The sequence below is a fragment of the Pectinophora gossypiella genome, chromosome Z (assembly GCF_024362695.1).
Source record: "Pectinophora gossypiella chromosome Z, ilPecGoss1.1, whole genome shotgun sequence".
NCBI classification, from domain to species: domain Eukaryota; kingdom Metazoa; phylum Arthropoda; class Insecta; order Lepidoptera; family Gelechiidae; genus Pectinophora; species Pectinophora gossypiella.
In genome coordinates, this window is record NC_065433.1 from 5,689,354 (window position 1) to 5,714,946 (window position 25,593).

At 39.0% G+C, this 25,593-nt stretch overlaps 1 protein-coding gene across 1 annotated transcript in view; it reads left to right on the top strand.

Annotated features, from left to right (window-relative positions):
- Positions 1–479: 479 nt before the first annotated feature.
- Positions 480–25,593, top strand: part of LOC126380154 (Krueppel-like factor 7) — a 149,605-nt gene continuing 124,491 nt past the window's right edge. The window contains exon 1 of the mRNA XM_050029414.1: positions 480–634. Within this exon, the coding sequence (XP_049885371.1) occupies positions 533–634 (102 nt within the window). The 5' untranslated portion in view covers positions 480–532. The remainder of the gene's footprint in view (positions 635–25,593) is intronic.

The window sequence follows — 25,593 nt, forward strand, 5'->3', positions numbered from 1 at the left end:
TTGATTAAAATCCAAAAATAAGTTAAAAAAAAATAAGTAAAAAGTTTTTGTTAGTTTTAGATCTGGCTTTATTTAGTAATCAGAATTTCTTAATGTATCTATAACTTAGGAAACTACAAAATTAACCTAAATAGTTTCGTATACAAACTAATGAACCTCTACTTAACTATTCAAATCATATGGAGTGCAAGGATAAGAAACGCGGGAAGTACAATTCGATCTCCCCTAACTCAACGACATATCTATCGCTCTGTCACTTGGAATTTTGACAGTGACAAATAAAAACGATAAATCTCACTCCGACGAGTACGCGTTCCAGGATGGATTCTGGGTCTCAGGACGAAAAAAGAGAAAGGTTCATTGTGACGTCTCTGTCAGTTATTAATCTGTGCGCGAGGATATGCGCGCGGGGGCGAGCGGGGCGGAGTGCCGGGCGCGGGGACAGAACGCGAACGCGGTCAAATCAGTCGCGCGTGCTTTCGAGGCGTGAGTACTTGTGTTGTGTCGGAGAAGCGCGGCAGCACATGTAACGATGGACGTGCTGCCGAGCGGTAATCTGTTCCGCGAGTTACAGGACGTGACGGACACCGGCTACTTCGAATGGAAGCTGTCGCTGGAGGACTACTGGCAGCAGGTAAGTCAGCTGGGCGATGCTGTAGACCGGCGTGCTGCGAACGTGCTGAGCGCATTTATTGTTTAACAATTTGGAGAGTGACTGTCAGTCAGGGTAGAGTAGCGGCGCGCTTGCGTGGCTACCCGTCCCGCGGTCGATTCCCAACGATACTCGACTTAACCCAAACTAATTCTTAAGGCTGTTGTATTTTTGAACCCAGCCGCTGCTGTGCGTTGTGCTGTACATCATCGAGCGTCCAGTTTACACTTGTTGGTTGGATTTAAACTGGCTTACGCCATGACTAAAAATATCTTAGCAATGTTAAGAGATTCGGGTTTATTGATATCGCGGTTTAGTTTATGTATCTACCTACAAATACGTGCTGGAATAAAAGGGGATTTGAAATGGAAAAAATTGACATTGTAGTTTAAATAAATTAAAATTAGGTAAACCGACCGCGTCTGTGTAGATGCTTGTTTGTTTTTGTCCGTTTGTTTCCTTGTAGCATGTACTTTATTGAAATCAGTTTTAGTAATGTTTTACTTGGGGAAGCTGATAATTTCGAACGGATCTATTGATTTAACAACGATTAGGTATCAACCTACTTTGTTTCCAATTTGGAATCGTCGCGACTCAAAACCGCTCGAGAGACAGCAAGGACGTAACACAGCCTACTTTGGTTACAACTTAGCTATCTCGAATTTTAGGTGCATGAAACCAAAGAGGTCTTTCGGAGCCATATTGAAAAAGGCTACAGTATATCTATCTACAACTCCTGAATTAGGTACTTTGATCGAAGGAACACTCGTCTTCAGTGAAGATGTGCTCCATCAATAACAGTTGGATAAATTCAGCACTTTTAACAAGATTTTTCCATTTTAAAATGGCACTAGAAGATGTTTACACCAGTCTAGCGCTGCAAGGCTGAGTTACGAGTAACATTTCATAAACAGACGTTTACATTGTTTGTTTATGCTACACAGATGCAATGCTAATGTGTGGCTGAAATACCTACCGAGGAACCGCTAATATTTACTAACTAATTACCTACTAGGTTGTAAGATTTTCGTACAGAGATGACCATTTTATAACTACGCTGATTAAATAGCACCAAAATTGTCGGTAAAAATGTCCTTTTTCAGTAAAACTTTGGTTGAACCATGATTATATTTCAATTACTATAGATTTAAGACAGAAATGTAGAGTTAGTCTCCGAGATGTCTGTTCTAAAGGCAGGTAACGAGTGGAAAACAAGACAGACGTACGGTCGCTTCGTTCTGTACGTTGCATAAGGGCGTGAAATGAATTGCAGTAACTGGGGTGCAACGGGAATGGCCCGGCCGCGTGGTCATGTAACTGACGTACCTATTGCTATGTACGGTTGGATCGGGAGTCGGAGAACTTGCAACTTTACGTACCTTGTAGGACCTTTTACCCATTAATTTTAACGGTACCGAGCGACCGACCTGTGATTGGGTACGTATTTACACTATCATATTCATCACCAACTAACTACCTCTGTGGTCCAGTGGTTGAGCGTTGGGCTCACGATCCGGAGGTCCCGGGTTCGATTACCAGTGGGGACATATCATAAAAATTACATTGTGGTCCCTAGTTTGGTTAGGACATTACTGGCTGATCACCAGATTGTCCGAAAATAAGATGATCCGTGCTTCGGAAGGCACGTTAAGCCGTTGTTCCCGGTTACTACTTACTGATGTAAGTAAGTAGTCGTTACATGAGCCATGTCAGGGGTCTTTGGCGGCTCAATAGTAACCCTGACACCAGGGTTGATGAGGTTGGTAATCCACCTCACAACCCACAAGATAGAAGAAGATCACCAACTGTATATTAGAAACTCAATCCTGTACTCTTTAAAGGTGTGAGCAGAGCCACAAGTGAATCGGAAGACACATTGTGGCCGCATACCTGCATAACCTGAATAAGTACACGCCTATTTCACGTTGGGGTAGGCAGAAACCACGGAATTCCACTCACTATGATCCTGATACGTTCGGTTCCTCCACCTTCATCATAGACTTTATGCATGCTCGCCGGTTTCGAGTACTGTAGATCTGGCCTTTAAAACATCCTAGAGGAGCTCGGTGGCGCAGCGCTTAACGCGCTCGGTCTGCGATTGTTGAAGTAAAGCAAAGGCCGGTCATAGGATGGGTGACCACAAAAAAAAGTTTTCATCTCGAGCTCCTCCGTGTTTCGGAAGGCACGTTAAGCCGTTGGTCCCGGCTGCATTAGCAGTCGTTAATAACCATCAATTCGCACTGGGCCCGCGTGATGGTTTAAGGCCCGATCTCCCTATCCATCCATAGGGAAGGCCCGTGCCCCAGCAGTGGGGACGTTAATGGGCTGATGATGATGATGATGATGAGAGCTGATCGCGGTGTGTATTTGCGGCCAGTTTTGGTATGAATACGAACTCCTACGTATATGATGAACCGTAAGATGACATAAAATCACCATCGCTAATAGGCTAGTTTCCAAATAGTGGAATCAGTTACTTTTTATTTACATACATACATACATAAACTCACGCCCATATTCCCCGAAGGGGTGTGCAGAACTACAAATAATTAAACAAAACTATTTGCAGCCACTTTTGATAGGTTCTCTATTTTTACTCATAAAATTTTATGTAATAATGCACCAAGGCATACTATTACTTGTCCTATTATTAGTTACGCATAGTATTAATTTGTTATAACTTTTTAAGCATTATTTTGAAACTCATAACTACTATAAGCATAATAATTAATGACAATAATGATATATAAGCTTAAATATTATAAGCATAAAGACTACTCCGAATAAGAAAAGTTTTGGCACAACTTTGAATATTTTCGAAACTTACTTTTCCTTGGCTGTATTTGGCTCACGATTGTGAATTTTTAAATTTTTTGACACTATTTCATGCTGTTGGTCATCATTCAGTATACTTTTCGTACGTAAGATAAACATGCTGGCGACGTAGGGGTGGCCCAGGGGCCCCCCCCGCCGCACCCTAACCTACTGTTATGCCTTGTAAAAAATATGACAAAATACTATTATTCTAAAAAAGAATTATGGATACTTATTTATATGCGAATACAATTTATACCAACAAATATTAGTCCAAAAATAAGTTATACCTAAGAAACCAGTATTCCTAGATGATATTATGTGAAAGTACTATTATGCTAAAAAACGTTATGCAAAAAGGATTATGATAATTAAAATTATGACAAAAACATTTATTAAGAGAATCCCCTTTTGATACATAGTCCTAAGGTGGATAATGATGAACCGTATGATGATAGGGGATCAGCCTATCGCTCTTACAGATGATCCATCATGTTCGATAGGACGCTGTCCCTTTGTCGCCTTTTACGACATGCACGGGAAGATAGGCAGCTGAACGCATTCTATGTTTATTCTTTACTCCCAGTCCAGCAGAGGAGTTACTTTTTTACTTCAGTTAGAGGGATACTTTTTATTTACTAAACGTCAAAACGCGAAATTTCTGTTGGCATGAAAAATCACACTTAAGAAAAACGTGATAAAAATCTGACTTAATATTAAGTTTTTCTTGATTAAAATTCAAAAATAATTAAAATAATTATAATGATAATTATTTATAATTAGATAGTTTTTTGTATTGGAATTAGGTTTGCGTAAGTGAAGAAATGGTTTAAGGTAGTACTTGCTAAGGTTAAGAAAAATTAATTAATTATAATTTAAGAGGTTAATCTAGTAGGCAAATCTTACAAACTTACAAACATTTTTATAATATTAGTATAGACAAATGAAGTAGGTACCGTCTTTGCAATCAGCAAATGCAAATAGTGATATTTGTATTCATGTAATCTAAATGAAATAGGAATGAGGACATGAAAATAAAAAAATAATCTTTATAGACAAAACGACAGACATTTAATTACGTTCAATGTGCAAATAAATAAGTTTATAATTTTAAATCTTATTCCAATAAGAATAGGTACCAAAAACCTTAATTAAATATCATCTGTCGTGAAACCCGACAGAGGTATTGCGTCGTTTCTAACATGATGAACCTAATGGTTAATCCTGATGAGCTTGCAATCAAAACTGGCTGCACGTTGCCTTCTGCCTACCCCATTACGGATAACGGGCGTGAGTTTATGTATGATATAATATCGTCGCTCACGTCGCTAACGTATCTGAAATATTTGGAGAATCTGATTTGCACCTTTTGCTAATATCAATAAGACAAAAAATATTTGAGCAAAAAAATGCAGATACTTCACTTTGCAAAGTCAGCCACGATATGTTAAAATTTTATTTTCAGTAAGTAGGTATTATGTTTTCCTTCCACGTCCAGTCGAGAAGTACTTTCTTTCTTCTTCTTTATTTCTTTCGAGTATGACGTCGGTTTGTTTACTCGGAATTCTGGGCAAACAGTTTTTAGCTACAGCGAAGCGATTATAGTTGATTCAAGCAATTAGTGGCTTGGCGATCATCGTGACGTCATAACCTCCATTCGTCCAACTGCTGCACTGAATACATAGGTACCCCAACTAGCCATTGTGATCCATTATGTCACCAATCAACAACACGGACATAGTGGGAAGACTAAAACACCCAATCCTTTTGAGTTAGTTTAGTGAAGTCTTCTCTCTTCTTATCGTGTGTCAGGGTTAATATTAAGTCGCCAAAGGCCACTGACATTGCTCATGTAACGACTACTTACCTATACTTACCTACCTACGTTAGTACTAACTGATGTAAGTAGTCGTTAGCAACTTATACCACTTGATAATTGTATTTATTTATTTCAACCTTACAAAAGATTTCTACAACAGTATTGAGTATAAAAAGTCGTACACAACTGTATACCTTTTGTACTAATTTATTTATAAATAATCTAAAAACAATGCTAATTAAAAAGATCTATTATACTGTAGACGAATTTTTAAATGATAAGTTTTAATTTTAATACACACTTCCTCTCTTCCCTTCAACGTTGCTGTGCCCTACAGGGTCAATGTTACAGTTCCCATGCCTATGTAACACCCCATTATACTACATGGAATGCAATAAATAATTGAGAATTGAATTGAGAATTGTGAGGGGCTGGATTCTGTACTTGAAAGCCTTGTGTTACAGACATCCATCACCCAAGAGATCATTGGTACAAATGTCTCCAAATTAAACTTAACATAACTCACAACATAAGCTCACGACTTTATCCCAATGGGGTAGTCAGAAGTACATTCATCGCATCGCATCGCATCGATGAACTAAGTACCCACACCTCACCGAGCTTTCTGTTAGCCCAACGTAATAGCTGGTGAGCCGCATCGCCGTCTATAACGGTCGAGCCAACTGTGTTAGTGAAAACTGCACTTAAGATAAATTAATAAGACATTGGCGAACCGGCGCATTTGAGAATTTAAGAAGGAAGCCGGTGTACCACAAGACTTAGCTTAAGCTTAATTAGTAAATATATTGGAGATTTTTTTTTAATTTAAAACTATTTTAGTCGCACATGAATAACAAAGAAGACGCAAGTACTTTTACGCAAACTTAACATGAAAGAAACAAAAGAAAACGTATCTAATAATAAGGATGAGTATAGATGTGAATAGGTGTGCTAGGGTGTGTGAGTAAATGGATGTGGGTGCATGATTGAAATAAGTATTATATTTGAGTCCTATTCTATCTAGATGCGATGACAGTGCCTACCTATATACAGTAACCTGTCACCGCCGGTTACGGTAACAGCTTTCGAATCATTAAGCAAGATATAAATCCGTTGAGGGGACTTATTATTTATTCGTAGGTTGAGGGTTTGTTTTGCCGACATTTCCTTTATCTATTCCCAGCTACGAAAAAACTTCCTAGAAATGAATCGCGATAACTTCTATATTAAGTCCAATATTCCGCGAAATCATTGCCGATAGACGACAACAGTACTTGCCTGCTTATTGGAATGAAGGGTTTCACCACTTATTTTCCAATGAAAAGTCAGATTTTGAAGTTCTTTTTGAAAGAAATGAGAAACATATTGAGTGCAGCAAATAAATAATTCCATCATATGAAATAGAAAATGATTTCTTAATACCTACTGAGTATTTTAAAAAGTAATTTTCTGGTTCTTTAGGTTCTAGAACTATCTACCCTAGTAGTTGATAAGTAACAAAAATAATGTTTTCTATTATAGTTGTAAAAAATATATAGGTAATTAATTGATATCCCAATCTGAATACAGAATCAATATTTGTTGAAAAATGAAAGAGTTACAGCCTTCTGAAATTAGGGAGTTAGAAGTACCCACACTGAGCTTTCTTTTACCAAAGTGGCCAACATAAGGTGGTGAAGTGAGATCGCCGTCTATCATAGTCGAGCCAACTCTGCGTGTTAGTGAGAATTTCATCAGGTGGTACAGAAGGCATTTTAGTAGCTTGCGTGCTTGCTTAAAAGAAAAGCGCAAAAGTTTAGACAACAGATTTATCTATTATACGTAATGGGCGTAAATACTTTTGCTTATAAATGGACGCAAAATAACTCTAAAAGTGTGAAAATACTCTGTTTGAAATATGAAAAAGTAAAACATTTTTCCACAGAAAAAGTGATGCAACTCTGACTCGGACGGTATTTGAACCCCGCAGCTCTTCACAAGCCGGGACGAGCGTGTTAACCATTGAGTACACTACCGGGTCCTCATCCTGTCCATGCAAATTTTTCAACCTATATCCTCATAACGCCGACGACCGGCTCGCGTTGTGAGTTTCCCTAAGCACTTTTGAGCGCTATAAAAATACCTACATCAAAAATCTCAATAAGAAATCTAATCGATTTCTTGCTAGACAAAAAACAATTCAACGAAATGAATACTAAAGGTATTTCAAAACCAGCTGATTGTAAAATTCACTTTTACGACTAACGGCGATATCGCGCGTCAGTTGATAAGAGTGATAACAACTGATAATGGCGTTTACTCACTGTTTTGTCGTCAGTATTTACTCCTAAAATGCACTTAGTGCTAACCTACAAGTAGGGATAATTAGTTTACGGATATCAGGCGGTCTAAAAAGGCCACCATATCTAAACCCATATTGCTGTAAACTTGTAACTTTTCCGTATTGGGTAAAATATCAAATAGCAATATTGCTTTTTAGATCTTTTTTTGCAATGTGAACTCTTTGACCCCAGTAGTTCGTAACATGTCGCTCAGGATATATACGAAATATTTCGTACGCGGAAATATGTTATAAAGTAGGTTCATTGTCGGCAGTTTGGGACCCGCTCTGGTTGAAGGGGAGACCTGTGCTCAGCAATGGGACTTAACAGACAAGCAACCTTGTATAGCTACGTCCCTTGTAGGGCACATGTCTTCGCTTTTTCTTATTTCCCTTGTTGATGAAAACGCTAGAGCTTGTAGCCTGGACTAACGGCTGAACGTCCCCAAAACAAGAAATAGGTATATTACTTTATAACAAAATGATTCGGGAAGGAAATCTGCATTCCTCTGAATTCAAGTACTTAATTACAAACACGGTTCAGATATTATATCCGAGTACAATTCTCGGCACTGCATTCAACCGAAGAGAGAATACTTAATTAACTGTTACAACTACACTGTATTGTCCAGTGAAATCCGTTTGTTTCACACTCCCTCGCTCGCTCGGGCGTAGATTCAATGCTGAGAGGATTGAATAGGGTATTTGACTGGGTCAAAGATAAATAATACTAATCAAATGCTTAGAAACTAGTCTGAGATGCGCAAACTGATAAACTCTTTGATAAAAGCCAAAATTTATATTTGGGCTTTGGGCTCACGATTCGGACGCCCCGGGTTCGAATCCCGGTAGGGACACATCACAAAAATCACTTTGTGATCTCTAGTTTGGTTAGGACATTACAAGCTGACCTCATTGTCCGAAAGTAGGATGATCCGAGCTTCGGAAGGCACGTTAAGCCGTTGGTCCCGGTTACTACTTACTGATGTAAGTTAATCGTTACATGAGCCATGGTATTCCACCTCACAACCCACACGATAAGAAGAAGTACCACTATCAGTCTAATGAGCGGCCGAGCGTAATTTAGTTCCTTGCTTTATAGGAAGAGAATATTGTGTCAAAACCCCGGTCAAGAGGTCGAGGGAGGGATCGGGAGAGTAAACCCCTAGGGAGGGATCCTGGTTAATTTTGTTAGCTTTACAGTTTAATGGGTCCAGTTTGAATCTATACAGTTTGTGTAGCTCTGGTATCTTGTGTAAGTGAGTAATCGTTACATGAGTCATGTCAGGGGCCTCTGGCGGCTCAATAATAACACTGACACCAGGGTTGATTAGGCTGGTATTCCACCTTACAACCCACACGATTAGAAGATTAGATTTACCTAATATTAAATTACCCACTAAGTTCACGAGGCGTCTAGGTTACATCACTAATATTTACTTATATTATCAACGTTCGCTTACAGGTTACATACAGTCTTTTAGGTCAATGTTAAATAATCTATTTGTACAGCAATTACTTTATTTTTAGTTCAACTCGGACGCAGAAATATAAACGCCGAGAATATTCGCTTTTTTGTCGTTTTGATTCCCACTTTTAGATTATTATTTGTGGCCACTATTTGTTTTAAAATAAATGTAGAGTCAAACTGAGCGACCTGTGCATTGCGTATATTATGTTTTCAAATTAAAAAGTTTGCAGAGTGCACTGTGCTACCGAATGACATCATTGCTTATCGAGGTCATGTGAGCATCCTCTCAGATATTTATACCTACGTTTACAACAAAATGTTTGTATTCAAGTATTATTTTTACGTTCTGTACACGGTCAGGGACGAAAACGAAAACTTGGCAGCTACATAACATACATACATACGTAAGATTACGCCTATTTCCCAGTGTGGTAGGCAGAGTAAATGATTCACTTCCTACTCGTACGATCCCTACACGACACATTCGCTTCTGTCACTCTATCAGAATCGTGCTTGCTGGTTTATATCAGGTTAACCTGGCATTTATTTATAACATCCTGACTTTGAACGCCTTTCTCTTTCGTCTCTTTCACTTACATCCTCTGTCATTCTACCTCTCTACATGCCATAGCCATTCCAGTGAAGCTTTCTCAATTGTCATCATATCTTCTTTCATACTACAACGCTCCCTTATCACGGTATTCGTTATTCTAAGTAGCTTTCCACTCGTGACTTCGTTTCTTAGAACTTCGGTTATCGCGCAAATGTTTTGAAAAAGTAACAGACATAGATTTCAATGTCATCTTACTCATATTCCTCGATGCTGTAATTCCAATTATTTATTCATACTTCTTGTTACCTTCATTACGTCCTGCTTATATTTTCTGACTATTTAAATATTACAGTCGATTTTTACACTGCGATGTTAATAAGATTATAAATATGAAAAGTCCGGCTTACGATTGGCTCGGCCTAAGCTAATATAAAATAATGAACATGTGTTGATCTGTGTATGTTGAGTGTGCATGAATGTGTGACTATGTCAAAACCAGAATTAGATCTAATTATTGTCATGTTTCCTTAACATCCAGCAATATCCGTTCGCGTTTTCCCTTAGAGCAAGCAGTTTTGAGGACAAAATTGAATTATTAGTTAGCGTCCCTGTCTAACGTGGTTGAGTTTTAATTGGTTTCTCGGAAAATTACGTGCATGTATTATTACATGCAACTCACTAGAGAGGACCAACTTTTACCCTTAATAGACTTTTAAATGCCTGTATATAAGAAACTAAACATATTTTATGTTTTGAAAACGTGTCACGCACGACGTTACCACTCTACGTTCGTGTAACGATTGATGAATGTGGAGGAAGCAAAAGAAGTATAACAGGATCGAAGCAAATAGAAATCCATAGTCTGTGCTTCGGGGTAGTGAGAAATTCGCGTGAGTTTATATATGTACGACGTTACCATGATGACGTAGGTATGTGATTATTTTTTTAACATGTATGATCGTCCTCTAACTTGTATGAAGAGATTGCGTTAGCGGTTAGTAGGGACAAATAGGGATGCTCACGTGAACGTGTTAAGACGAAGTGTCACCACTCAAGCGTCTCGTAAGTACCTAACGACTTCAGACATAGTTGGTTATCAATTTGACCCGTGGTACATTGTTGGATTGTACAGTACAGTACTCGAATTATGTTAGTGTTCGTGTTTGTCCAGGCATTTTTCAGAAACTACAACTTGTATTGCAATATTTGCAATATATTTTTTGTTTAAGTACTCGCTTATCATTTAACTTAGAGTATAGTATAAAGAAATTTCATCCAAATCGGTTATAGTTTTCGTGTTATCATAACATCCTTCTGCCAAAAGCCGGACCTGTAAAATCTTCAAATTAGTTATGTACGACGTTACCATGATGACGTAGGTATGTGATTATTTTTTTAACATGTATGATCGTCCTCTAACTTGTATGAAGAGATTGCGTTAGCGGTTAGTAGGGACAAATTGGGATGCTCACGTGAACGTGTTAAGACGAAGTGTCACCACTCAAGCGTCTCGTAAGTACCTAACGACTTCAAACATAGTTGGTTATCAATTTGACCCGTGGTACATTGTTGGATTGTACAGTACAGTACTCGAATTATGTTAGTGTTCGTGTTTGTCCAGGCATTTTTCAGAAACTACAACTTGTATTGCAATGTTTGCAATATATTTTTTGTTTAAGTACTCGCTTATCATTTAACTTAGAGTATAGTATAAAGAAATTTCATCCAAATCGGTTATAGTTTTCGTGTTATCATAACATCCTTCTGCCAAAAGCCGGACCTGTAAAATCTTCAAATTAGTTAAGGGGACCTTGCGACAACTGGATAACGCTAGGGAGATGATGATGTTATCATAATATTTTAAAACCCTTTGCAGATGCAGAAATTACGAAAAATCTTGCGTTTCGACAATACCAATGGAGGTATTGAGGCGAGCACAGAGAAAAATGTATACCAATGGAGGTATTGAGGCGAGCACAGAGAAAAATGTATACCAATGGAGGTATTGAGGCGAGCACAGAGAAAAATGTACTTACGTTTCAAAAACTACTTTTACATATCGCCTTGGATTTTATAACCTCATTAAAGTAAAATGTTTTGCATACGATTATGCAATGCAAATACCTGTCATAATTACTTACTGCGCCATAGTGCAATGATCGCGCGTGCCTAGCGGCGTGCGAATAGGCGCCGACGCGACGCGCCGCACTACTATGACAAATACTACACTAAGCATAGAACTCGTATCAGAAAGAGACAACGAATCTCTCTAAAAAAGTGACACTGTGCAACCGATATTGCACTTTATTTGAACAGCCTTAATTTGAGGCAACGAACTTATATTATCTACATAACTTATACGTACTTATTTAATAAAAAAATGCGTTTTTTTCGGGTAGGTACCTCCCCATATTGTAAGATACAATATGTCACTTTAAAATTAAAATTAAAAGTTATTACAATAAAAAAAATATGAAATAAAGTACGGCTGATGATGATGATGATGATGATGAAATAAAGTTAAAAATTATTAAAATCAAAACTAAATGTACCTAAAATTAAAATCATATTTCTAAACTTATTAAAATCAAAAATTAATTAATGTAGAATTAAAAAAAATAAATGTAAAATAATAAAATCCATTTAGAACCCCCTTTCCGGCACCGGCACAGATGTCTTTCACAGCAATGTCGACAAAAAACACGCTTCGGGCGCTTTTTTAGAAAAACTCATTAGGTTGGTCCCGGTTACTACTTACTAATTTGAGTTAGTAGTCGTTACATGAGCCATGTCCCGGGCCTTTGGCGGCTCAATAGTGACCCTGACACCAGGATTGATGAGGCTGGTAATCCACCTGACGTGTGGGTACACGACAGAAGAAGATTAGATAGTGTGAGTCTACTGGTTTATGGGATGTGTGTGACTCTGAGGCTGGTGGCACTTTGGATGCGTCTCGTACGAACTCATTTTGTACAAAAACGTACGAACACGCAGGGTTAATCCCAGCCTTCCAAGTATATTTTTTATTTATAGTATTTATTATTTTATACTAGATGTTGCACTGTCCCGCACCAAATTGTAATAATGTTTCCTATCCACTGGTTGCCTGGAAGAAATTGCTGCTTAGCAATAAGGCCGCCAGATTGTACTGTATCTATCTTCATCTGTGTGAATTTGTTTTGTATGTTGTGTGCAATAAAGTATATTTGATTTGATTTGATTTGATATAATGTGATGCTTCACAGTCGATTTCGACTACAGCGACAGCAGCTGGTGGATTCATTGACGGTTGCCATTCAAGAGCTTGGTGAGTCTGCTCTCTGGTGTGCTCTGTGATGGCTCGTATAGCCAATTTTATGTGAAAACGTGCGCCCACATTTTGGACACGTCAGCACACCCCCTACGTAATTATAGGTGATTGCCGCAGGTGGTCGGGCTTTCAGATCATCACGTTTTCTATCCAGATCTGACCTTCTTTCTTTTTCGAAGTCAGACACCTTTTGTTGAACAAGGCGTCTCCACTCTGGGCGCTGGCTTGCTTGCGCCTCCCAGCATGAGGGCTCGATGTGGCACCGTTTCATGTGCCTTTTCAGAACGTCCTTGTAACGCAGGTATTGGCCACCGCATTTTCGTTTACCCGACTGGAGTTCTGAAAAGAACAAACGTTTCGCTACTCTCTCGTCTGACATTCTCGCCAAGTGCCCACACCATCGTAGCTGACGCCGCATCAAATATGCCTCGATGCCGCAGACATTCGCTTGCCGTAGAACGTCAGTGTTCCTGACTCGGTCTGACCAATGGATGTTTAAAATGTCGCGGAGGCATCTTAGATGGAACCTGTCTAGCATACGAATGTGCTTTCTATAAAGGCACCAGGTTTCCGCAGAGTACAAAAGGTTAGGCAGAACTATCGCCATATATACGCCGATCTTTGTCGCTACCTTTAAATCGTGGGACCGAAAAACCTTTCGTCGCAGTTTGCCAAAAGCAGCCGAAGCTGCCCCTATCCTGCTATTTATCTCAGCGTCAAGATCACATTTGGCTGAGATTGTGCTACCCAAATACCTGAATTTGTCCACACACTTAAGGACGTCATCATCAAGACCGATTTCGAAGGGCAAGGAGCAACGCGACTCCAAGACCATAACCTCACTCTTTTTGGCACTGATCTTAAGGCCAAACTTGTAGCATGTTTCATTAAGTGACGTCATCATTGCCTGCAAACCTTCACGAGTATCCGCCACAAAACAAAGATCGTCCGCGTACATAATCTCCGTAATGATGTCATAGGAGACCTTTGTACTAGCTCGAAGCCGAGCTAAGTTAAAAATACTGCCTTCCATTCGGAAGCGAATGCGAATGCCCTCTGTAAGATGTTGCAATGTTTCCCTTATTACTACGGCAAAGTACAGAGCAAAAAGAGTCGGTGCGAGCACGCATCCTTGCTTCACGCCGCATGTAACAGAGAAAAACTGAGACTGCTCTCCGTTGACTGTAACACAACACTTCATATCGTCATGCAGAAGGCGTATCAGTCTAACGAACTTGTCCGGGCATCCCAGCTTAGCCAGGAGCATCCATAAAGCTTCCCGAGGGACGCAGTCAAAAGCCTTTTCCAGATCGACAAAGCATAGGAACAGAGGTCGATCTTGTTCTCTGCTTTTCTCCATAAGCTGACGGACGGAAAAAATGGCTTCGCAGGTCCCTCTGTCCGGTCTGAAACCGAACTGGGTTTCTGGCAACAGAGTTTCAGATAGAGGCAACAAGCGGTTGAGAAGGAGTCTAGCGAATACTTTTCCCGGAGTTGACAGAAGCGATATGCCCCTATACGAGTTACAATCAGAGCGATCCCCTTTGTTTTTATACAGAGAACACACGCGAGAAACTTTAAAACAATCGGGTATTCGCATTTCATTCCACATGCGTGTAAAAAACTTCCACAAGACCTTATGTAGCTTCTCTCCTCCGTACTTAAGTATCTCCCCACAGATATTATCAACACCAACCGCTTTATTGTTTTGTTGTTGTCTGATCGCAGCGACAACTTCCTCCAAAGAAGGTGGTTTGAGAAGTTCAGTAGCTGGCGCGAGGTCCGGGATGGACTTGATGTACTCTAGATCTGCTGATCGATCCACATTAAGTAAGGTGTTAAAGTGCTCAGCCCAACGTTCGAGTACATCTTCTTTGATGGTCAAGAATTTGGAACCATCCGCAGACTTTATAGGCACGCACTTATGGTACGTCGTACCAATTAACTTGCGCACTTCACCATAGAAAGTGCCAAGTTGGTTAGTATCAACCAGCCACTGCATATATTGTATTTTGTCTTGCCACCACTTATCTTTGATATCGCGGGTAAGCTTTCTTAGAGCAGCACCACTCATCCTTACTTGCTCAGATGCGTTACTTTGGCGATTGTTGTTACGTGACTGGCGAAGGAGAGTACGATGCTTACTGACGGCTTCAGTAAGTTCCCTGTCGTTAACATCAAACCAGTCTTCATTTTTCCGCGTTTTAAGACCCAGAACTTGATTGCTGGTGTCAATCACGACAAGGCCTGCCAGGTGGTGTTCAGATCGCCATTCTCAACATCAAGCAGATCAAGCGGGTCACTTAACGCCTCCACATAAGCCTTCCGAGTCTCAAGTTGGCTAAGATTTTCAATATTTGTACGTGTCTGCTTAACACGGTCTCTTCTGCGGGGAGGCTGTAACTTGAGTCTAAGTTTGGTTATGACGAGTTGGTGGTCCGTCCAACAGTTGGCACCGCGCATGACGCGTGTTATGTTCACCTGCGAAATGTCTCGTCGTCGTACAATGGCATAGTCAATGAGATGCCAGTGCTTAGATCGAGGATGCATCCAAGTTGCCTTATATTTTGCCGGAAGTCTAAAAATGGTGTTAGTGATGGTCAGGTCGAATTGACTACAAAGTCCTAGCAAGAGCTGTCCATTGCTATTCATGTTTCCTATACCATGTCTTCCGAGAACATCAGGCCACGCTTCAAAATCACGCCCAACTCTCGCATTAAAATCCCCCAGCAACAGTATCTGTTCGCAGGGACGTATTTTGGTGAGTGTATACGTTAGTTCCCCATAGAATGCATCCTTGATCTCATCGGTTTTGTCCAACGTTGGTGCATACACGCTAATTACGTTTAAGAATTTATTATTTTCCACATGCAGCCGAATGGAAATAACTCGGTCCGAGGTGTAAATTGGACACTCTTGTAATTTTTTGGCTATGTCATTTCTAACTGCGAACCCAACTCCAGAACGCCTTGATTCAGACGCAGCAGTCCCCTTCCAATAGAAAGTGTATCCACCACCACGCTCAACCAGCTCTCCTTCATCAGCCAAACGGGTCTCACTAAGCGCAGCAATAGCCACGTTGTAGCGGCCTAGTTCTCGCGATACAATGGCTGTTTTGCGGTCTAGACATTGATTCTTCTCACGATCCAGGAGAGTGCGTACATTCCACGCAGCAAAAATCAATTCCGATGTTTTTATTTTTCTTTTATTATGTCGACCGCGAGAATAGGTTGCAAAGGCAGCCGCGGTTGCTACCTCCCTGTATAGTATAGTTGGGGTAAACATTTGTTTAGGGCACCTTTTCTAGCCCCTTCCCCGGCTGAGCGGGGGAAGCAGTGCGTCCCTAAATAGGGCTGCTCCGACACTCGGAGAGCTGCCGAGTCCACGCTGTTACCCCGGGTCAGCGTAGAAGCGACCATCGACACCCGAGCCGCCTGTGTGTAGACCTTAGACAAAGCCCAACCTGCAATACAGCCAGACCTCTCTACCTCAGCCCATCGCCACAGGACTTTTAGAAGTTTCAGAATCCATTTTCCAAAAGCCGTCATCTGCGCAGGACATATTTAAGTGCGTAAGCGCGCGCGCATACACAGACGCACTCTCTCGTCCGCCCACTCCTTAATCCGATGGAACGGATAGCCGCTACGACCGGAGAAGTGTTTGGATGCAGTATCTGGCCGACGGTCTCTCTTGCCCTCTACCGTCGCCCTAGGCCATTCACCTTGCCTTGCTGCTTCACCGGGTCCGCCAAAGCCCGTTGCATATCTGCGGTGGGTTGCCTTCCCCACTGAAGCAGACTTTGTGCACTGTGCGGGAGGGATCCGCGTAAGACCTTACCGCTCAGAAAACAGCAGGTCCCCCTCTGCCAGGTTTAGCCCGCGAGCCGACGCGGTTTGCCGGGATGTGGCCGCTGCATGCATTACAGCTTCTTGGAGCCACTGGCGAGAGATTGCAGAGCACTCACGGTCAGCGAAACACCATCACCCTCAGTGGGTCGACTAATGGCGCTCCTAAAGTTACTACCGACAAATGCTCCACTACATCCCAATTTGATATAATAATTATATTATGATAGAGATACTTAGGAGCGCGCTCACTGGGAAGGAGTTGGGCGCCAAACACAAAATTTATATGTACGAAAACGCACCCGAAGTGCGACCGACCGATAATGACATACAGATGACAGTTCGTTTATTCAAATATTATCATTGCGTCTTGGTGTAGAAGAAGGAACAATACTACATATAGAACGTCAACTCTCCGCTCCCAGCCAGCGTCTGAGCTAGGTTTATCGCACTCCCTCTCGGACATAGTTTAGTCTTGAATCGTGAAGGCTACCCGCGGACTGTTTTTTTTATTTATCAATTTAATTTAAGTTCGAACTTTTAAATTAGACGCCGACGTTCTTTTGTCTGATTCGAATATTTGATCTCACTGTATCCGCCCGCGCCGGCGCGGCTGCGTGGCGCGTAAAAATAATCCAATCAAAAACATAAATGTGAAATGACAGCCAAGTTCAATACAATGATAAATGATTTGGTTGTTGACTTCAACGACAAAAGAAGTGAGATCTAAATGGGTGCCAAGTTCAATGGTCAGTCCTGAATTTATTTATAAGTAACAGTATAACATAAAATATCTTCTTATAACATAAGATAATGTATTGTAGCCTAAGGTCTGTCTTGGCTAGTTTTGATATATGAATAATAGCCTTCGCAAGTTCTAAAACTACAAGTATTTGTCGGTTCTTATTTTATAATTCCGAAAATTCGGATTGTTGGTAGAAACTAACGATCGAACATAATAATTCTTTGGTAGGTTTATAAAAACTAGCCAAGACAGAGCTTAGGCTACAATACATTATCTTATGTTATAAGAAGATATTTTATGTTATACTGTTACTTATAAATAAATTCAGGACTGACCATTGAACTTGGCACCCATTTAATCTCACTTCTTTTGTCGTTGAAGTCAACAACCAAAGCATTTATCATTGTGTGTGGAGCGGGAAAATAAAATGCGTCCTTCGTCGTTACTCCATTTTGTATCTCTATTTATTTGGCGTTTGTTAACAGCGCCATCTGTTGGTTCTTTTGGTTACTACTTTACAATTTCCTATCATAAAAAATATGGACGCAGCCAGCTAGCCACTAAATTGTTACAATAGGTTTGCGCTAGATGGCGCTCGACTGTGTCTATTTTGTTTTGATAAAACAATTAGAATAAACTATTAAGCATAAGTAGCACGGAAAGTTCACTCACAATTGCATTTTCATTCCTCGCGTTTCGGCGGCAACAAAATCACTTTTTGTTGACAAATAATGCGACCATTCATCCATATAGGTAATTCAGGTAGATTATCCGATTGCCCTTTTTCGAATCCTTTATCCATTTTATTAATCGAATAATATTTACTATTATTAGGACGAAAACAACAAAATACTGCGCAAGCTACTACTATAACTGCTGGCGACTTAATACTATGCGGGCCGCGGCCCGCGCGTCGCGTGGTGACGTCACAAGCGGTCAGGTGACTGTTAGCGGGACTCGGTATTTTTCGAAACTTTGAGTGCCTATAAAATCAAAACTACTAAGTATTTTTGACTACAACAAAAACTAGTGTATTTGTATACATACAGGCTTTACTGAGACATCATTTCAAGCAATTTGGCATACTTAGTAACATTCTTCATTAGGTATTTATATTAAGCGTTCATAATAGAATCTAATTATTTAAAAATTGCCAGTTTTGTATTTTTTCCTTTGTATTCATCTAATTACCTATCTGCATGCCAAATTTCAACTCTCTAGGTCATCTGGAACTGGGTTAGAATTTTGATCTATAGGTCAGTCAATGATAAACATGAGGATTTTTGGACATTAATATCTAAATAACCGTTTGAGATAAGCTTATGAAATTTAGAACACATATGTATCTCGTTAGTCTCAATATATAAGCCAAATTTGATACGTTTATGTGAAATAGTTTTTCATTTATGAGGGGGTCAAAAGTGGCTCCAAATGGTTCGTGTAATATTAAACACGGTGCGGCTCGCCAGTTCTGTTCCTTGAACTTGGCTTGACACGCGACCGCGGTGTCTAGATTATTTTTCATGGTGATTGTTCATCAAAACATGCTAATAATATACAATATAAAATCTATTTAACTATATTGTGAACCTTCATTCTTATTTTTCTTGTTTTTTCTTGTTTGTAGTTTGAATGTTAAATAAATAAAATATCAAGTGATGATTATAAAAGCTCCTATCGTAGGTAGTAATTAATGGCGGTTAAATTAGGTATTGTAATTAGCAACCCTCAGACGTCACACACACAGTTGCGCGATTACGAAAATGTCAATGTGTAGTGTCTGTGAAACGATGTTGTTTGTATGAAGTGTACGTGCGACGTGATTTACCTGCAGATTCATACTACAAATAATGTTTTTATCATTTTATTCATTTTTTTATTTATTTGTTCACAATAGAACAAACAAAAGAAACATACAAAGAAAACAGATAGTACAGGTAAGCTTATGTCTAATAAAGAGATTTCTATTTTAATTTATTTTTTTGGTTTATAGTATCTTTATTAAAGTATCCGTATTTTTCTTTTTCTTTTTTTCCTTGTATATTGCACTCATAAATCGCGCAATTTGGTCAAAGGCAATAGATGACGGATTATGATGCTTTCAAATGACTAGTGACTTCAGCATGGCCTTCGTACTTTTATCCAATCTTATTCTCAGATCATAACGGTGAAAACCGCATGCAAATCCATTCAGTGGTTCTCGATATTTCCCCTGAACATATTAAAATAGACTTCCTTTTATCCTATGAGTTGATTGATGATCATAAACAGTTAAAAAAAGCAACAGAAAAATGAATGATGATGGCAGACGATTATTACATTCAATTTTAACGCAGATATTTTGAAATGCACGAAAGTATACTGGAGGCGCAACTTTTTCAATTGCTTAGTAATACAAAATCTAAGAAAAGTAAAAATAGAAAGTACTTATTTGAACAAATACGGACAGTTTCTTTACAAACAAATATTAATTACGATGCTTTACACTGCTGTTTGTTGGTCAGAGTTGAATACTTGGAAAGCTAAAGAAAAATACGAATTATTAATTATTTTCTGTTCGTGTTTTCGTGTTGTACAATATTTTTGTACGTGAATTATTGAGTGCCCACTTGAAATACATTAAATAATAACTGATCTAGTGATTTGTATGAAACATCTATCATTCTATTACAATTGTGCGCGGTTTTTTTTATCGCGGCGCACCTATTTTTAAGCTTGATTTTCGATGGTCTGTTTTTAAAGCGAACCCAAGTCGCGTACGCCTAATTTTCTCGTAATATTATTGTCCGATTGTATTGTTTGGAGGGCCATACCTCCGAGAAAGGATGCCTTCAAGTTGTACACGACTATTGTGCCTTCGCTCAGTATCGTAGTCACGTCGACAACGAATGCAAAACGAATGCATACCAACACAGCTATAATGATTGAATTGTTCGACATGTCCTCTAAGTATGATTCAGAGGCGAGTTAAAATAAATGTTGTTCTCTGACTCACATTATTATCCTATCGACGTAATAAGTTAAGTGACACAGAGTAGTGTTAGACACAGAGATAGTTCGAAAAATCACAATGACAAAACGATTAAAACACATATCGGGAGTCTCATATCCCTATTTTAAACGCGGTAAGAACACGTTATTGTGTGTTTTAATTATGACAATAACAGCGTAAACTTAAAACAATGTATGACAAAACGATGTCTTCCGAATCAGTTGATACGTTAATTATTAATTTTAACTAACACAATGGTGCTAATTCCTGTAAATACCATCTAATTTTATTTTAGGTTATATCTGTCATTTTCTTATCCGCCGAAAAGGAAAGGGACGGGTAATCGACAAGCATAAAATTTATGGAACACACGTCAATTTTAAGCACAAATCTAAAACAACCGTCTAAAAATTCGCCCGGGTTATTCATTTATTTACTCATTCTTCCTAAAATTAAGAGCTGTCAATCATCCGTCCCTTTCCTTTTCGGCGGATAAGAAAATGACAGGTATAACTTAAAGTAAAATTAAGAGATGTCTGCAGGAATCGGGGCCAATATCACAATAAAAATATTTAGTAGGTAAATAGATTAACTACTTGGAAGCAGCTGTTTTACTAAAACGACGTAATGTTTATTATTAGCGATAATGAATTGTACCATTTATAATAAGTCATAGATTAAGTCATGCGGTTATTTTTATTTAGGAATGGTAATGGTACTAATTCCAACAGCCATATTAGCGGTTTGACTTCTCGGGTGTCATGAAATCCGACAGAGGGATTGTGTCCATTCTAACATGATAGACAATTTTGTGCCTGCTTCTGTCAGAGAGCTCATAAAACACGGTTTCACTCATAAAACACTGTATTTAAGTTTATATCTAATAAAAGGGCTCTGAGCTTGGAGGTTTTTTGGCTACGTCTTACCCTCAGTGATACAGCCTCCGATGTGGTAGTAGTTTTACAGCTAGTTACATAATATGTAATTAAAATTTTTGACGTTCAAAAACGCTAACTATTTAAGTCAATTTTGAAGAATAAATATTTTTGAATTTTGAGTAATAATGTATGGATGTCTTTATAGAAACGTGTTAATAAAAATGTCTGAAACAAAATATACGTGTCTGACTGGTGTTCAGAAAGCGCGGGAAGTGGGGTATACTGTATACACACGGTCGGCGACTGACGACGTAGACAGTCATTTGTCCAAAGTAAACAGTGATGGCCGTAGACCGGACGCCAAGCCGACGCTGCTCTTGGAATCCTACATACCGCTAACAACCAAGATATTCTTATCTCAATTACGTTTCTGATAAATACAAGTTAGTATTACAACAAAAAGATAAAACTTTATTATGAATGACGATCTACACTTTCCAGAACATGATTGTAATACTAGGAAGGTGAGCTAATTGCATGGAACTATTGAAAATCTGAATAAATGGCTACACAGAATGCTGATTTCCGACCTGGGCAATATTGGCATGTCGCAAAACTCCACTGGGGTTGGTGTCCACGCTAACATGATGGATCACATAGTTTCTCGTTCTCCAGCTTAAGGGATTATTACACTACCCAATGCATTGAGGAAAAAATATTCTAAAGAGAAATACTTTCGAAATAATATGAAATAGGTATATAATGCATAGATATATACGCACAGGATATACGCTATGGTTACTCTCCTTCCGTCCGTCTAATGTATGTAGATATTTAAAATGTGTGTCCTTGAAGGAGACAAAATTGAATATTGCAGTTCTGGTTGCAATGTCTGATATTCAATAGTCTGTGAAGGCGGTCGCCGCGACACTAGGAATGCAGTAATTGGACCTAGACCGACTAGATAGATACAGCACACAAACTGGCCGCCTTACTATAAGCTATAACTTAATGATCCTTTTATATTCCATACCTATTGTCATTCTACAACGCGGCATGCTTCGCATACAAGCGAATATTTATATTATTTTTGGTATCGTCAATACGCAACCGCTCGGTTTTCAATCGCAATCTACTATCAATATCTACAAATATAGAGGTAATATACCTATACTAAACATGGCTTGGTATTTTGCTTAGGGCCAAATTCAAAACTTGTTGCTAAACTATCATATCCTATCTGCCGGAAAAAAGTATCCAATGATCTGTCCTCGCGGCACGATAACCGCACCGCCCGTGGTGCGAATTGATGGCTTCGACCAATAACCGATCGACGTTTATCTACGTAGATAGCATTCGCTGCGTTGATTAGTCATGCCGCGCGCGGTGTGGTTGACATGAAGACCCTGCTGAATACGTTCTGGGTTAGACTATCAAACAGTATAGTGAAATATGAAGCACCAGTTCGAACCCCGATTCCGGATTTGCACCAACGAGCTATTAATTTATCTCAAGTGCAGTTTTCACTTACACAGTTGACTCGACCATTATAAACGGCGATACGGCTCACAACCACGTTGGTATAACAGAAAGCTTGGTGAGGTGTGGGTAGTCAGTTCATCTTACGATGGATGTATCTTTGACTACCACAATAGTTGTGAGCTTATGTAGTGGACCAGGCCGTAGGGTGGCTAAACCAAATCGTTAAGTAAAAAGGCTGGGCTGTTAATGAAACGGCGAATTTAGTTGGGTGCTTTACAGCTTTATATACAGCAAGCAGACGAAAACCAAGCGTGTATGATGAATACGAGTATATGAAACGACACATCTGTGGACAACAGGCCTTAGTGTTGAAGTCAGAACATGGATTTGAGCTGTAAAAGCCTAGTTACTTACCCATCCCCTGTAAAGATTAGTCCATCAAGTTGGACGAAACAATAACTTACTTAATTATCTTTTGGAATAATAAATTCCAAGGAGAGAGAGAACGGGGGATAAAAAAGATACAGCTGGAAGTATTTTACAATCAATCCAGATGTAAAGTGAAATTTTATCAGAATGATTGTTGGTACCTGTATTTACGTATGTAGATAACATTTTATTATATACGAATTACTTTTTACTACGTCATGATATTTGAGAAATGATAACTACTTACACGTTACATAATGCGAGAAAAAATTTCGCCGTGGATCGAGGGATTTTCTTTTTACTTTATCTTTTTAATTTGTTTCCTAGCTGCTGGATGGCGCTGAACTTGGTAACTTACTTCAAGGAACGGAACGTTACATTATTTCTGATTTTTATCGATGTAATTTTGAAATCATAATACGAAATACGCATGCGAACAATAATTATTAAATCAAATAAAATACACTTTATTGCACAGAACTTAATTATGTTCCAAAAATAAACAGATACATACATACATAAACAGCCTATATACGTCCCACTGCTGGGCATAGCCCTCCCCTCAATTAACCGGAGGGGGTATGGAGCATACTTCACCACGCTGCTCCACTAAAGAAATAACAACAAGCCAAAAATAAACAAATAACAAGGAAAAAGGAAATCAATCTCTTTTGTGCATCTTGACAGTAACGTAGTTACTGTCAAGCGCCATCTAACGAGTTCTAGAGAACTACTTTTATTTTTAAATTCTAAAAAGAACATCCTTAGCCAAGTTGCAAACAATTACAAAAAAAAAACAGTGACGAAAAAAAATGATCAACATGTGACGCTATGAATCTTACGTACATTTTGTTCACTCACTGTCACTTCTTGAAATAGTTTGCGATCGGTTTGCAACTTATCTCGCCCCAGTAAACGGTATGAAACTAATAAATAGGATAAGTTCGACGATAACAGTTCTGAACGCTGTATTAAACTTTTAATATGACACTGAAATTACTTGCGGTATTGCAATATTGAAGTACGACTTTCATAAAATGAACTCTAGGGCTTCTGTCGTTGCGCTGAATAACTACTCCTGGAAGTTCAGAACTAAGCCACAGAGAAACAAATTGCAGCTCTGTACAGTTCATCGAATATGGTTATAAAATATTTCTATTAAAATTTTCAAATACATTATGATTGAATTTTTGCAACTGCGGTATGTAGCACTGTACCATAACTTTTTAAATCTGTCCTTATAAAGGCATGTACTTACACATCAGTTTGCAAGGTTTTCAATGGTAAGGTCTACAAATTAGAGCCGTGGAAAAATCATCGATTCCTCTACTTTAGAATCTCTGGGAAGAGAACTCGAGGAAGTTTCAAAGACACTAGAAAACGTCTTATCGGTCATACATTTTTTTTAAACAATAGAGCAAGATTAGCGGTGACGGAAAACATCGTGAGGAAACCCACATTCCCGAGAAATGCATTATCGGAGGTATGTGACCTAACCTGTATTGGGCTGGTTTTCCCTTTCGCGGGTTGGAAGGTCAAACAGGCAGTCGCTTCTGTAAAAAACCGGACCGGAGGTTAGGTAAGCGGACCCTGTGAAAAACGGGACAATGCTATAGAGATGATGATGGTGATGATGAGAGCAAGATTAGCGTCTCCTTTAAATTACAACATAATAATTTTGATTTGGAATTCCAAATAAAATGAAAAACTTCATATTCAAAACACCGATTTCATATGTAAATATCTAATATCACGCCATAATTCTAACAAATTGAAGTTAAAACTCGTGATAGAGATAACTTAAATAAGTACCTACAAATTTAGCTTCAAGAGGTTAAAACTGGCTTATTAATTAGTTCGCTTATTAATCGTTCGTATTATAATTCAAAAATGTGTTATCTTGTTTGTATCACGTCCATAGAATTTGGAAGTAAATGAGACTTTCAGACTTTTGCCAAAACTCGATATTCTTATAATTTTAATTGATTGTCTTTTTATTGTTTCTTTTTTTACCTAAAGCTACTGTATAATTCTATTTAATATCCTCTAGCCCTCGTTGACAATTACTTCCGCACAATATCTCAGGAAGAGGAAATGACTGAAAACCAGCGCTGGATGGCGCCATAACATGGCTCCATAGCAGCACAAGCTGAGCCATTTCCTTTTGCTCGTATTCGCAATATTCATAATTACTTACTTAGTTTATATAGCAAATGTAAATTTTGCTATTTTTCTCTCGAAAGCGGTTGGTGGCGATTTGTCTGTACGTGCTGATCAGAATAT